At 48.0% G+C, this 15,241-nt stretch overlaps 2 protein-coding genes across 5 annotated transcripts in view; one reads left to right on the top strand and one right to left on the bottom strand.

Moving 5' to 3' along the window:
* The window catches only part of PDE8A (phosphodiesterase 8A), a 399,353-nt gene that overhangs the window by 321,085 nt on the left and 63,027 nt on the right, over window positions 1-15,241 (bottom strand). The window contains exon 1 of one of the 4 annotated variants that reach the window (XM_029575869.1): window positions 4,895-4,946. The exons of 2 other annotated variants lie outside the window; for them this stretch is intronic. Coding sequence is in view for 1 of the 2 variants with exons in the window: in XM_029575866.1 (XP_029431726.1) it covers window positions 3,504-3,770 (267 nt within the window). In the remaining variant the exon portion in view is untranslated. Of the gene's footprint in view, window positions 1-3,503; window positions 4,585-4,894; window positions 4,947-15,241 lie in introns of those variants that run through there. One more of the 4 variants, XM_029575866.1, reaches the window with a different exon arrangement.
* LOC115075482 lies at window positions 5,553-10,313 on the top strand. The gene is made up of 2 exons (XM_029575871.1): window positions 5,553-6,182; window positions 9,591-10,313. Exons 1-2 carry the CDS (start codon window positions 5,762-5,764, stop codon window positions 10,286-10,288), a joined length of 1,119 nt encoding a protein of 372 aa, XP_029431731.1. The 5' UTR covers window positions 5,553-5,761; the 3' UTR covers window positions 10,289-10,313.

The raw sequence follows: 15,241 nt of genomic DNA, 5'->3' as shown, positions 1-15,241 counted from the left end.
TAAGACAAGTTGTGGGTGACACCTTTTCATGTGGCTATCTTTCTAGAGTTGTGCTCCCTAAATCAGATCAGTGCAGCACGAGCTGATGTAGGGAACTTAGATTTGGAAAGCAAGTCACAAATATATCAAGATTTGACTTCCATGGTAGAAGAGTGGGTTGGAAAAAGTGAGATTGTTTGCAGCAATTCAAGGAAGTGGTAAGGTTAGAAAAATCCACTTGGCCGCTAGGGCAAGAGGACATTTTGGATAGAGGAGGCAGTGGCATTTTCAATTCGGAAGAGAGGAGAAGGCAGGCCAATCAAAGCCTGGGAAGACAAAGGGGAGGGGGGAGAGAGTTGGGGAAAGAAGAGGGAGAGAGAGGACTGTACCAGAAAAAAGGAAGAGAGTACAGGAGGTAAGAGAGCTGTATGGGAGTGAATGGGGGTGTGCAATCACCAGGGAAAAAATGATTTTACTATGTATTCTTGTCACCCAGCTCCCCTACAAAAAGGCAGCAGCAGGGGTAGATGGTGAGTAAGTCCTAGAAGAATTTTTGAAACCCTGGAATGCGGCATGAAAAGATATACCCCAAAATTATAGTTTTCTTGTTATGTGTCTCTTGTGACCGAGGGGCCATCCACTAGCAGTCTGATGCAATTTTTCATAGCAGGCCTACAGAAAATTGCTCTAGAATGCCACGATGCTAAAGGCAGAATGTGTTAAATAACTGAAATAGAACTCCTATTAACTTCTTGATAAAGTTAACTGTACACAAAGTCTTTTTGGGGGTAAAAGCAAACAGCAAGAAGTAGAGAAGCCCAAGAAAAGAGGAGAGTTGCTTTCACATTTAAAAAAACACATTCGGGTGTATCAAAAATTGTATTCAGCTGAAATTTCAGCAATGTCATACATATTTATAGATAACTTCGTATACTGCACTGTCTTGCTAATCTTTGGTACTTTATACTGCACTCACTGCAACAATACCTAAACAGGTATATTTTTAAAGTAGTACATAAACTGCATGTTAAGTATGTGTTTGTTTATCACATACTTTACAGAAACCTTTGCCTCATGCCTCCCCCACCACAAATCATAAAATTAAACGATATCCCTCCAAACTAAATATGCTACTTTAATATAAGTCTTTTAATATATTGGGCTCCAATCCATTTGTTATAAAAAAAAAAAAAAAAAAAAAGATTCACTGTAGATTGATAGCCATGGAATCCAATTGCAAATTATCATATAAACCGTGAGTGGTAATTAAAAAATGCAGTCTAACAAAAGCTGCATAATTAAAGTAACACTGTAAGGTTCATTTTAGCACAAATTAAAAATACAGTTTGTGACAAGTTGACTGTTAGCAGCTGATAGTGATGATGTATCAGTTTTCTCTTCAGTCTTCTACAAGAAAAGTAAAAAATCTGTTTTGTTGCTGTAGTATATCATGCCACAAGGGTTCTGTTTACATTTTGTTTTGAGGCTGGAAACATCCATCTGGCATGAGTCGGCTCTCAGCACATCCAAGAGGCATAATAGCTTAGCCCTTAGTCTTATTTTTGTGCTAAAATAAGAGAAATAGTAGAAGAAAACAACTAAGCATCTAATAGTGCTCCAAAATAGAAACCAGACACCATTACAGTTGCCACACAGAAATAATATAACAACACTGCTTGTAAGTACTTTACTGAGGAAAGGCTGCAGAAGCAAACATTTAAACTGCCAAAAATTATTCTATGGAGGTACCAATAGTCAAGTTATGTTCCAAGGCATATTTTGTCATTTTTCTATCAAATGAGACCTCCTAGTGCCCTTTAAAAAAGAAATTTGCCTGGACAGCCTTGCTCCTAGTTGCAGTCTTCCATATTTTAAAAACAAATCTGCAAAACAACAATCCTTCTTTCGATGCAATCTTCCAAGAACAGTCAAGGCATTTCAAAGTGCACTAACTGTGCTAGGGGGTGGTTTGCTATGCAATGTTTGGATTTCACATATTGCGTATTTTAATATATCCTGTGAAGAGATGTGTTTGTTCTGATTTAGCAATGCCAAATGTGAAAGGCTTCCAACAGTAGCTAACCTGAGTTTATATTTTCTTATTATGTGAACTTGTAATAAAATTATGAAACCTGCTAATACAAAAAAATGTTCGTATCCCTTGCCCCCATTTCTTTTCTATTCATTCAAATGCTTATCTAATACAGACCAGCTTTATGTATGTGCTTCTTGCCTCAAATTTTAACTCAAACTACACCAACCATGATTCTTACAACATAGTCTGTTGTTGTATTCTTTCCTCCCCACAAAACACTTTACTACATTTCTGAAAACATCAAAAACTACCAGTCAAAATTCACTCAAACAGTATATTAAATGTCAAAGCTTCATGCCATTCAAAACAAAGAGAAAAAAACAGAACACTCACATAAGAGTTTAAAAGATTTCTCATGTTTAGTTTTCTGCATATTATAAAACTATATATATCCTTTACATGTTCATGGATGAGGGCTTATATTCTAGCAAATATGGAATGTGTCACAACTTTTAAGATACTGCAGTTTGTCTTCATAATATACAGTGATGGCCTGATGTCTCAAGGATATTACCACAAATACACTCTCGCCACAAGCACACGAAAACTTTGAATTCAGTTTCATCACAGCACATACAAACACCAAAAACATTTCAACATTTTGACACTGAACTGAAATGTAGAATACTAGTAAACAAAAAAGTTAAATTGCAAACAGATTCCTTTAAAATGTTCTTAAATGCATTTTAGGTATAACTATCTTAAGAAATATTTTTAGAGAAATTGCACAAATGCTTTTCAAGGACCTCATCTAGATCCTTTATCTTTCAAAGCCTAGAGAGACTACAAAGTGTTCATACCAAGGTAAATCATTATCCTACAAGGCAATTTTATCAATCCCATTTGACAACTCTGATAAAAAAAAATGGGTTTTGTAAATTCCCAGACGTAAGGTTCTTGTAACAGATTAGCAACTTTTAACACTCAGCTCGGCCTCTCTTTGAGAAATATTATATTCAGCTCCTGTAGTATCCATAACCAAACTACCAACACAAATGTTAGTTTTTAGCTTTAACAGGCAAACTAACAAAAATTTCTTTAACAGAAACAGTCAGTACTGGGACTTTATGTCTAACTATTGAATAGAGAAACCATTAGGCCCTCTGCACTGAGGAGTGAAAGGAGCTCATGATCTGCGCTGATTTTTGACAGCAACAGTGAATTACCCCAACATCAAATGGTAAACACTGACAATGGTCACAAGTATCTTTTGTTTCTCATTTCCAAATAAGAGACGTTTTCAAGCTAAGGCTCCTCCATAATTACCAACTAGGAAGCCTTCTTAGGCCAATCCCTGCAGAGGGAAGCACAAACCCACAAACCCTGGCAAGTTACACATGCTGCTTTGTTTTTTTTATCTTGCTGGGCTTCATTATTTTTGTACCGAGTGCTCTGGGTTTAAGTTGTTTGGTTTTGGGGTTTTTTTTACCTTAACACTGGATCTGCTGGTCTGAGTCTCTGCCTCCATGTTCTGGCTGTTTTCCTTCCTGTCTCTTTTGGAGGAATTAGTCCTCACCTTGTAAGTGGTCGTGCTGGCGGACTTGAGAAACAATCCCGAGACCGGGTTGCCCGGCTGCTGCTGAGCCAGGGCTGTGTTGGTTTGGTGAGGGGAGTTGGAGTTGGAGTCCTCCGACTCTTTGCCACTGTGATAAACCACTCTGCTGTCAGAGATGTGGATGCTTGGAGCGCAGCCCATGCTTTGACGCCACTTCACCCCCACCCCCCCCAAAAAAAATTTCAAACCTTTTTTTTTTGGTCAGTTTGGCTTCTTCTTTTTTTTATTTTGTTTGATTCGTTCCTGCTGAATTTGATCTCAGTTCTAAAATTTTGAATAGGCTGAATATCCTCTCACTTGGGCGCCCGCCAAATCCGAGAATCTCATCGTTTGTCTCTTCCCCCGAAAAAGGAATTCGCGTCAGGAAATGGGGTGTTGTGTGTGTGTGTGTGGGGGGGGGGGGTTGTTTTTTTATCTTGCACATGAAAATTAGGAGGAGATGGGGAAGGCAAGCATTTACCGGCGCTTCAGTTTGCTTTCAGACGTTTTTGCCAACATCTGGGACCTTTCTGCCATCCCCCGTCTCTCTCCTTCCACACCAAATCAAACGTCTTCTGAGGCAAACCACATCCTACCGAAAGCAGCAGCCCCCAGACGGCGTCTGTCATTCACCTTAAACGTGCTGCTCAGTCGGGGTTCGTCGTCTTGGTTTTTTTTTTCTTCTTCCTCGTCTTCCACACCCTCAGGAGAAAATATTTCGTCTTCCGTCCGAGAAGTTCCAGACCAGGAAGGGCGCGAGTGGGATTCTCTCCGTGTCGGCGGAAGACAGCAATCCTCCTGCTTTTCTGCCCCTCCACAACTAGAAAGTGCTACGCTCGCTCCGTGTCCGATTCATAATCTCATCCTCCTCCTCCCTTTCCTTTTTTTTTTTTTTTTTTTTTTTTACACACCACAGGCAGCAGCAATTTCACTTCACGCGCTGGCTCCCCGCCGAAAGGAGGATTCTCCACACTCCGGAAGGATACACCGACATGGGGAAGCAGAGCAGGCTCGTCCTGCTCTGCTGATGATAACATGGGAGCAAGCAGCGAGTGAGGAGGCTGGAGCAGGGGGAGGGGGGAGTAGCCCATAGCAACAGCAGCATTTTGAAATGCTGCCCTGCTATTGGTCTAAGCCGGGAGGAATTTGAGTGCCCGTTTCAGGGCAATCAGTCAGCCAGCGAGGCAAGAGCAGGGCTTGCTTTGCTTTTTCTCTCTCTCTTCCCTTTTTCTTCACCTTTGCTTTGCTATCCGGCAATATTTACAGTGTTTCGTGGCAGTTCTTACCTTTCAGGCGACATGAGGAGAGCCCACGGGAAGGGAGGCAAAGGCACGAGCGACGTGACAGGGAGAGGAGAGGTGGAGGCAACCGCTCCGTCGATGGCGAGACGGGAGGAGGCAGGGAGCGGTAAGTTCCCCTCCCCTAATAGGTTTACGTCTGAGAGCGGTTCCATTTTTATGCCTTCCCTGCCTTCCGCGGTCGCCCCTCCCCCGGCTGTGCATGCAGTAGATACGGACTCGGGGGAGAGCGGCCCCGAGTCCGAAGAGGTTTTCCTTGACACCCCCCCGCTTGGCCCCCCCCCCTTCACCTCTTTTGCCCCAGGCCAGCTCCTTTTTCTTTCCTGCCGGGTGTGTCTCCTGCGGGTTTCCCTTCCCTCAGCGGAGCCGCTGGTTCCCGGGGGGAGGGGCTCCCCCTGCGGACCATAGCGCTTTTCCCCCGGCCCTCCCCTGCGCCGTTCCATCCCGTGCTATGCCTGTGGAACCTCTCGGGGGCCCAGGCCCCCCATTCTGTTCCCGGGGTGAGTGCTGACATTGAGAGGAAGCGCCTCAATAAAGTGAAAGGGAAAAAACCGGCCAAACGGAAGGAGGTGCCTGCGAGGCCTCTGCAGGGGGAGAGGCAGAAGGGGGAGGGCCAGGGAGCGCCTGCAGTTCCTTGGGGTGGGGGCTCCTGGGGGTTTAGCAGTTGACGATACGCAAGGCAACCTGTACCCTACAGGCCTGTCTGTTGCGGGGCTCCAGCCTAGAGGGCATGCCAGCACTAATGGGCGGGACACTAGCGAAAGGTCAGGGCAGGTGGTTGCAGGATTGCCCTTCCCAGGGACAACAGGAGGGCAGTACCAGGCTGCCTTCGTGGCAGATGTGCTAGGGCACCTCATGGCGGGGGGGCATGGTTTTAGTTCGAGCCTATCGGGGCCTGAACCCCCTGTTCAGGAGGGGGCGGGATTTGGCGGGTGGCCTTGTTCGCAGCCACTTCTGCAAGGGGAGAGAGGGACGGACAGGTGTGCCGCCGCTGAAGTGAAGGTAGCGGACGGGGGTGGGATTTTTCCAGGCACAGTTCTGACTGGTAGTAAGTCAGTGGGGAGGTCGTGTCTGGGCGGAGCTGGGGACAGGGAAAGCAGGGCTGTTTTTCCTTCCACAGGGGATGTGGAAGGAGTGTTCCTGGGTACCTCAAGACAGGAAGCCTGGAGAGATACCGCGGACCTGCTGGGAGTTCCTGAGCGGGGTAGAACAGGGAGGCAGCGGAGAAGGAAAATCGTGGAGACCAATGAAGGGATGGCACAAGGAGTACAGACAGGTATGCAAGGTGGGGGGAGGTCACCAACGCTGGTGGCCAAGAAAAGGAGGGATAGGAGTTCCAGTTCTAGTTCTTCTAGTTCGTCTTCTTCGTCCAGCATCAGCGACCAGGGGCCCAGGCAAGGGGTAGTGTTGCAGGAGGGGCCCTCTCAAGATATGGGTCATCCTGCATTAGCGTCATTGGTTGAATTGTGGGAGGAGTTGCCTAAAAGAATGGTAAAACGAATTAGCAGACTGAAATATGTGGATATTTTCAAGTTGTTAGAGGGCAGGAGGGGAGGCAAACGGGGTAGTAAAAAGTCAAAGAAGAAGGGGAAAAAGAAGCGTGAGAGTCCAAACATTTCTAGGAATATAGTGAATTGGATAAGGGGGTTTCTTCGTTTGGCGAGCGTGGTGGGGCATTTTAATGCCTCACAATACGGGTCATTTCTGTCTAATGCAGATAGTATATTGGAGGCATTCAGGGATTACGAAGGTTGGGCGTGGCTCAACTACAATGAGAAGTTTCGGGATAAGATGGCGGGGAATAAATTTATGACTTGGGGGTCACAAGATATTCACTTGTGGCTGACCCAAATGACCCTAAAAGGGGCGTCACAGGGTAGAGGTGCCGGAGCGGGGAGCACGGGGTGGGGGGCTTCTCAGGCAGGTGGTTTAGGGGGTAGTAAGGGTAGTTCCTTTCGAGGGCAAGGGGGAACTAGGATGCTTGAAGGGGGAAACACAGGTGCAGCGAAAGGTCATGATGTGTGTTGGAGATTCAACAAGCTTACCTGCCTATTCTCAGACTGTAAATTTAGACACGCAGGAGCGCATCCAGCAACTAAGTGTCCGCAAGGACAGAGCTGGGGAACAACTAATGGAGGGAAATAAAGAGTGGTTACATTGTAAGGCGGACTCGCCTATTATTTGGGCAGTCTTAGCGCACTGGTTGAATGGTTACCCGGATTTAGAGAGTAAATCATTTTTGAGGGAAGGTTTTAGGGTGGGCTTTCGAATCCCTTATGTTGGGCCAGGTAAAGGGGGGAGGGTACACAACGCTCGGTCGGTAGCGCAGAGAGAGGATGTGGCACGGGTTAAGTTGATGTCGGAGATTAGGTTGGGAAGGATAGCTGGGCCTTTTGATACACAGCCTTTTGAGTTCATGCATTTGTCTCCTTTAGCTGTTATTCCTAAGAAGACGCCGGGGAAGTTTCGTTTAATTTTAAATTTGTCCTTTCCTCCGGGCGAGGCGGTGAATGATTTCATCCCGTCGGAGTTTAGGTCGGTACGGTATGCTTCTTTTGATGAGGCCTTGGTGTTAGTAAGGGAAGCTGGGATAGGAGCGCTGATGGCAAAGGCCGATACTGAAGCAGCCTTTCGTTTGTTGCCGATCCATCCGGATAGTTTTCTGCTGTTAGGTTTCTCGTTCGAAGGGGCTTACTATGTGGATCGTTGTTTGCCCATGGGCTGCTCAATTTCTTGTGCATATTTTGAGAAGTTTAGCACTTTTTTACATTGGGTGACAATGGAGGTTACAGGACACAATGAGATGTTGCATTATTTAGACGATTTTTTGTTTGTGGGGCCGGGGGGTAGTTCGGTGTGCATGGGGCAGTTGACAGGTTTCTTGGCGGTTTGTAGACAGCTAGGAGTCCCAATAGCAACAGACAAAAAGAAGGGCCTCTATGTAGGATTTCTTTTTTAGGGATCGAGTTGGATTCCGAGGCAATGGTGTCGCGTTTGCCAGATGACAAAGTATGTAAGTTAAGGGAGTTAGTGAGTTCAGTGCGTGAATCAAAAAAGGTTACGTTACGTCAGATGCAGGCTCTTATAGGTTCATTAAATTTTGCTTGTAGGGTGATACCCATGGGGAGGGCTTTCATTCGTAGATTATCGTACACAACGAGGGGAGTAAGGTCCGCACATCATTTCATTCGAGTAACAAAGAGCGTGAAGGAAGAGTTAGCCGTCTGGGAAACATTTCTGTCTTCCTTTAAGGGAGTGCTCATGCTACCGGCAGAAGAAGTGACCAACAGCGACTTGGAGTTGTACTCTGACACAGCGGGGGGAGTAGGCTTTAGAATTTATTTTCACGGTCGTTGGTGTGCTCAAAGGTGGCCGGAGGAATGGGTTCTCAGCGGTATCACAAAGAACATAACATTCCTTGAGTTGTTCCCCATAGTGGTAGCCGTAACAATTTGGGGCTCATGGTTACAGAATAGGAAGGTAGTTTTCTGGTGTGATAACTTAGGGGTGGTGCAAGTTATCAACAGGCAGTCAGCAAAGTGTCTGAAAGTTTCCAGACTTATGAGGGAATTGATACTGTTATGCTTAACGATGAATAAGACCATCACGGCCAAGCATGTGCCGGGTGCACAGAATTTGATTGCAGATGCTCTTTCTCATTTCAAGTGGGATCCCGGAGCTCGCTCCCGGAGCCGGCTCCGGGAGCGAGATCGATGGGAGAGGTTTTCCCGGAGCATCTGTGGCAGCTTGGAACGCTGAAGCGTGGCACTTAATTCAGCAATCGGTGGCGCCGGCCACCTGGAAGGCTTATACAGCGGGCAGGGGAGTAGTGTCGCGTTTTTTGCGGACGGTGGGGTGGGAGGAGGGACCAGCGCGTGAAACTAATGTAGTGCATTTTATATTGTGGGCCAAAGGGCAGGGGTATTCCTTAGCCTCGGTTAGAGCTCAGTTAGCCGGGTTTGCATTTTTTCAAAAGTTGATGGGAGGGACTAATGTGCTCGATAGTTTTTTGGTCCGGAGGGTCCTGGGGGGATGGGGGCGGAAGCGGGGAAGGGTAGGGGATAAGAGACAACCTATTAGATACGCGCAATTGTTGGAGATCGTTGATAAGGTGGGGGAGGTATGTTGGTCACGATATGAGGCGCTGTTGTTTTGTACGGCGTTCATATTAGCCTTTTTTGGGGCTTAACGAGTTGGCTGCGCGTTCACTGATGTGCTCAGAGCAGGGTTTGCAAGTTGAAGGAGTGCGTTGTTCGGCAATAAGGTCGCCTTGTGGTTGCACCAATCGAAAACTGTTCAAAGGGGTCGGGGGCAGGGGATAACATTAATCCCAGCTGCGGATGAGGCGGTTTGCCCCGTTAGGGCTTTACACAGGTACTTGAGAGCAAGGCCGCAAGTGAAGGGTTTGTTATTGAGGCATTGCAATGGCACGCCCTTGACCATATTTCAATTTGCTGCAGTGTTGAAAGCGACGGGTTGAGCGTTGGGGTGGCAGAGTGAATACTTTACTCCGCATTCTTTTCGAATCGGAGCGGCGACCTCAGCGGCGGAGTTGGGTCTGTCCAGTGTGTAGATTCAGTCCATAAGATGGTGGAGGTCTAAGGCTTTCCGTTATTATGTGAGGCGGTAAAAGGGGCAAGGTGACAGAGTTACTTCACCGCTAAAGTAAGCTTTTGTTTTTCAGAACACGAAGGGGTGCGAGGAGGAGTGGAGTGTGCCTGGGTCGTGGGCCATTCTTTCGTGCGATGGGCTTTTCATAGAGCCAAGAGGCGTCCATATGGAGCAAATTTGGCCCTGGATGAGAAGAAATTTAAAGTCAAATGTTTTTTTAAAGGGGGAATGAAATGGGGGCAGCTGACAAACTTTTTGCAGAGTTTGGTAAAAGTGCAGGGTTCTCCTGCAGTATTAATAATTCATTTGGGGGGTAACGATATTGGGGTTTTCTCATGTCGACAGTTGCTGTCACACATGAGAAAGGATCTGTCGAGCATCATGAACGCGATGCCAGGGACCAGAGTCGGTTGGTCTGATATAATAATACGCATTAAACATCAGAAACTGAATTTGTGGAAAAAAGGGGTCAAGAAATTAAACAGACAAATTGGGAAATGGGTACAGGATCAAGGGGGCTTTTGGATTGGGCACGATTGGTCTTGGGAACAATTAGCGGGTTTATTTAGGGAGGATGGAGTACATTTGTCCGACATAGGGGTGGATTTGTTTAACAATACCCTGCAAGAAAGTTTGGAGAGGCACCTGTTACGCAGGGGCAAGGCCGCAGGGGGGGGGACAAAGACAACTAGTTGTCTTTGTCCCCCCCCTGCCACAACAAAGACAACTAGTTGTCTTTGTTGTGGCAGATGCCTGAGCCCTAAGTTATAATGTTGTATTGGAGGATCAAAGCAATTGGTGGGGGTGGGGGGGGGGGGGGGAGTGAGAATCCCGTGTAGTTTGGGGCTGCTACACGGGATGGCCAATGAGCAAGGGGGGGGGCCGATGCTCTGGCCGCATGCTTACCCTCGCTGGATCCGAGGCGGGGTGCGGCATTACGGCTTACCTTTCGGACGAAGTGGTAAGCGGAAGAAGCAGAAGAAGGGGTAGGGGAATGGGGATATGGGGGTGTTGGTTTTTGGACTATTGTTAATTAAGGGCTCAGGGCAAGTATTTTGAATAAACTGCGGCCTATTGTTTAAGCCATTACCTGCGTTGTGTATTTCATGTACAGGGGGTGGGGGATTGACTAGCGAGCCTAAGTCTTGCATACCTATCTAACTAGATAAACGAAGCTTGACCGACGTGCCGCAAATGCGCAGTAGAGAGCAGCTCTACTGCGCATGTGCGGGCAAGCACATCGGTCTCAGCGAGCGTCAGCTGAGTTTATTAACATGGCGGCGGCAGCGATGAAGAACGGCGGCGTCGAGCGGCAGTAGCGAAGATGAGCGGCGGCAGCGGCAAAGATGAGGAGTGGCAGCGGCGGCGTTGAGCGGCCGCAGCGGCGAAGATGAGGAGCGGCCGCAGCGAGGGAGGAGCGAGTGAGAGGGAGGGAGGGACTGACTGAGAGGGAGGGACTGAGTGAGAGGGGAGGAGAGAGAGAGAGGGAGGGGGACTGAGTGAGAGAGAGGGAGTGGGACTGAGTGAGAGGGAGGGAGAGGGGGGAGGGAGTGAGTGGGACTGAGTGAGAGGGAGGGAGTGAGTGGGACTGAGTGGGAGAGGGGGGAGAGAGGGAGTGGGTCTGAGTGAGAGGGAGGGAGGGAGTGGGACTGAGTGAGAGGGAGGGAGGGAGTGGGATTGAGAGGGAGGGAGAGTGAGTGGGAGGGGGGAGGGAGTGAGTGGGACTGAGTGGGAGGGAGGGACTGAGTGAGAGGGTGGGGAGGAGTGGGTGAGTGTGTGGGAGGGTGGGGAGGTAGGGGGTGGTGAAGAGTGAGGGGAGAGAGAGAATGAGGGGGAGGTGAGAGACAGAGGGATGTAAGTGGAAGGGTAAGAAGTTGTGGAGCAGAGAAAAAGGGAGTGGAGGAGGGCTGAGGGAGAGGGGATGGGATTGAGAGAGGGTGGGGAGTGACTGAGGGAAGGGAAGAGAGGAGGGAGTGACTGAGGGAAGGGGAGGGAGGTGAGAGTGAGGGGAAGGAGGCAGTGGGAGACAGAGGGTGAGTAAGACTGAGTGGAGGAAAGGGGAGGAGTGAACGAGGGGAAGGGGGAGAGAGGGAGAAAAAGTGTAGAAGAGTGCTGTGTTCGAAAATGGACTGAAAAAAAAATTTAATGTAGCCCGTTAAACGGGCTTAACAGCTTGTGTTAATATATTTTAAAGAAAAGGAAAATTGTCTTCTTTTAAAGCATGTACAAAAAATAAAATAAAAAATTCCCACTCCACCCGTCAAACCCTCTCAGGATTTCCACACCACCCGCAGGCCTCCCCCACCCCGATACCGGGTCCGATTGCGCCTCGCCATTCGAATCTCAAGTCAAAACGATCACCTCTCGGCTCGCAAAGGACACCAAAAAGCTTGCGTTGGGAGGTCAATCAAAAAGCCTTCCTCCTTGTTTCCCCCCCCCCCCCCCCCCTTTTTCTGTCATGAGAAAGATGCCATAAAAGTTGAAAAATTATGCTAGAGTTCCATCTTCGCGGAATGAATTAAAATGGCGAGGTTTAATTCCAAAGCATTTCAGCTGATGCTAACGTTGCCAAGCGAGGTTAAAAAAAAAAAAGTGTCGTTGGGGGAGGGTGGCTGTTTTATTTCGGGTTGCTCTTTTTTTTTTCCTTCCCTTTTGTGATTGTATGCGTCTCAGAAAAAACGACATCCACTAAGGAAAAAAAAAAAACAACAAAAAAAAAGCTTAGGTTTTTTTTTTTTTTCCCTCGAGCTTCTCCAACGTTTACCCTTCCAATTCTTCACCACTGCTTGACAGCAGCAGATCCAATAAAAGCACCCGCAAGGCTTGACCTCCAGCCTTTACTGACGTAAATGCAAATGAGCTCCGAATGCCCAATGACAGGCTGAGCAGGCTGTACCGGGCAGATCCACTCACCGGAGCGAACTTTAAATCTTTCCGTGTCCCGTTTTCGCCACAAAGATTTGCTTCAGGTTTATAGATTAGCTCAGAGCAGGTTTTCAGCTTTACATTTTTGTTTTCCTGCTTGGTGTGTGTTTTGTATTCAGAGAAGGAGATGCAACCGTGTATTTGCACAGGACAGAAAGAATCAATTTTTTTTCTCTCACGGTCATCCTGATTCGGAACAGCAGGCAAAACGGGCTGCTGCGTATCCTCTGCCTCTTGAAGGTGATTGGCAGGGGCTGGTTGAGAGATCAAAAAAGAAGAGGAGAGGCAGAGCAGCAGAGAAAGAAGGGCAGGAAGAGCAGCAAAGAGAAGGGTCGAGGAAGGGCAGGGAGAGGCGTAAAGAAGAGAAGAGAGCAGGAAGAGTAGCAAAGAGAAATGAGAGAGCAAAGCGGAGGAAATGGGGAGAAGGCGAGAGTGCAGAGAGTGCAGAGAAGAAGAAGAGGACCTGGAGAGCAGTAAGGAGATGTGCAGTGATCAGAAAAAGTGAGCAATCAAGGAAAGAAGAAAAGGAGACAGGAAGAGAATTGCAGAGAAGAGCATGAGAGACATGGAAAGGAGAGTTGGTAGAGAGAAAGTAGAAAGGGATGGGGAAAAATGGGAATGAGCACTGTGATTAAGGACAGGAGGAAAGAAAGCAGCAGAACAGTGAGAAATGAGCTCAGCAGACATGAGAAAGGGGAAGGAGCACAGTAGACAGAAGCAAAAGTGGAGGAAGAGGAATGAAGAAGAGGGTGGGGGGGAGGAGAAGGACCAGTTCCACCCAGCAGCTCCTCCAGTGAAAGCGGAAGTGAGGACGTATGGGGGCCTGTGGAGCAGCATGCTTACTGATTCTTCAGTGGTGCTGCTCCACTCCTCCATTTAAATTCTGATTAATGAGGAAACCCAAGCAGGAGGCACTGGCAGCGCTTGTACCATATGCTGGCTCACAGGTCCCTGTTCTGTGACTGCCACTGAAGGGGGCAGCACAGAAAATGATTGCAGAAGGAAGGAAAACAGTTAGCACTGACCCTGTTTACAATGTTAATTATGTTAGATGGAACCTTTTAACACTTGGAGTAACTTTTCCACAGCTCAGATTCTTAGTATCACAATCTGCTTCTTGGGCAATATTTGGTTGCTCTTTCCCTTCAACTTTAACAGGAAGCACATGCCACAGAGAAAGTAGGAGCAGTGGCGTAGCTAGACAATTTGGCGCCCGGGGCAAGAGACTTCTTCGGCGCCCCCTCCCTCCATCCCGCCGAACTTCCTGTTGGGGGTGGGGGGAGCGGAAGCGCAGGGCACAATGTCCGCTTCCTCCCCCCCCCCCCCAAGCAGGAAGATCGGCGGACTGTACGGCCCGACACCCGAGATAGCAGGAGGCCGGTGGCAGCAGGAGAGGCAGCCGATCTTCCTGCTTCGGGGGGGAGGAAGCGGAAGCTGTGTGCGGCGCTTCCGCTCCCCCCACCCCCACCCCGCAACAGGAAGACCGGTTGGCCATACGGCCGCAGCAGCGCTTCCCCATGTGTGCAGTGATGGCGCGCGAGGCGTGGGTTCTCTTGTTCGCTGTCGCGGGGATGGGATCCCGCCCACCCCTCGCTACGCCACTGGGTAGGAGGTGGGGCTACCATGGAGACAGTCAGCACAGCACTTTTCCTGCCTCAACAAGCTGCCAGAGAGCTGCTGCTGTTGATAGATTGAGATGGACCTTTTACTCTCTGTGCTATTCTATTGTCTGCTTTCTGGACCGTGGGCGGGGGGGGGGGGGGGGTCAATGACTTTTAGAAGAGGTCTGTGATGTTTTATGCCCTTGTCAGCCCACCCTAGTTACACCCTAGAGATATCTCCACCTAACGGATAAAATAAATCTGTTCTCTGTAAACCGATGATCTGTTCTCTGTAAACCGATGAGATGTTCCCAACGTTCGTCGGTATATAAAAGATATTAAATAAATAAATAAGATGATAATAATAGAAATGCTGCACAATAACTATTTGAACCTATGCTGTGTGAGAGATGTAAGGACACATTGGATTCTTTATCAGGCAATGTGCTTCTGGTAGCAGTGAGGGTAGGGGGAGTGATAGGACTCATTTGCAAAAACCCCCCCCCCCCCCCGGGAGGTACCACAATGGATCATTTGATTAAATAATATAGTGACCCCTAGAATGTTCTAGAAGCAAAAGAAGTGAGGAAACAGTAAAAGCAGAAATCTCTCTCTCTCTTATCTGCATAAGCTTGCAGGAGGAACACCAACAGTGTATGATGATCTGTGATGTAATTTTGAGAAAAAGTACTGGCACAAAGCAAGAGGCAAATGAGCTTTTGTCTTTGTTTCTGACTGCCACCTTACGGAGGAAGACACTGCAACCTTCCATTCCCTGTTTTGGAGCCACTGTCCCAAGATTTAAGGCTGGTTAAGGAGTAAAGGTTCCCCTTCTCTGAATAACAGCTTTTATCGCTTGTGTTTGCCGGTCAGAAGGCTGCTTTTGTGTTTACTGGAGGTTTGCCGGTGAGGGAGGGGATTGAAAACTCTGAATAGTCCCTTGAATTGCCCAGCCAGTGTGACCCAGTGCCTCCCAGGTGTCCTTCAAAAGGAGCGTGGGCCCATCCAGTGCAGACTTGAAGGAGGTGAGAGGCAAGAACAGCACAGAGGAGTAAGGAGGTTGAAGATCAAGTTCAAGGAGTGTCCCAGAGAATAAATGAGCCCTTGGGTGCCACTCCATAAGGAGAACCAGGATTCAGAGAATAAACCCCGGGAGCTCTGAAAGTGTAGGCTTGTGAATTTCCAGTCATCACCTATG

The sequence above is a fragment of the Rhinatrema bivittatum genome, chromosome 13 (genome assembly GCF_901001135.1).
Source record: "Rhinatrema bivittatum chromosome 13, aRhiBiv1.1, whole genome shotgun sequence".
NCBI lineage: Eukaryota > Metazoa > Chordata > Amphibia > Gymnophiona > Rhinatrematidae > Rhinatrema > Rhinatrema bivittatum.
Note: the sequence above shows the minus strand (reverse complement) of the source record. Positions and strands in the feature narration are given on the sequence as shown.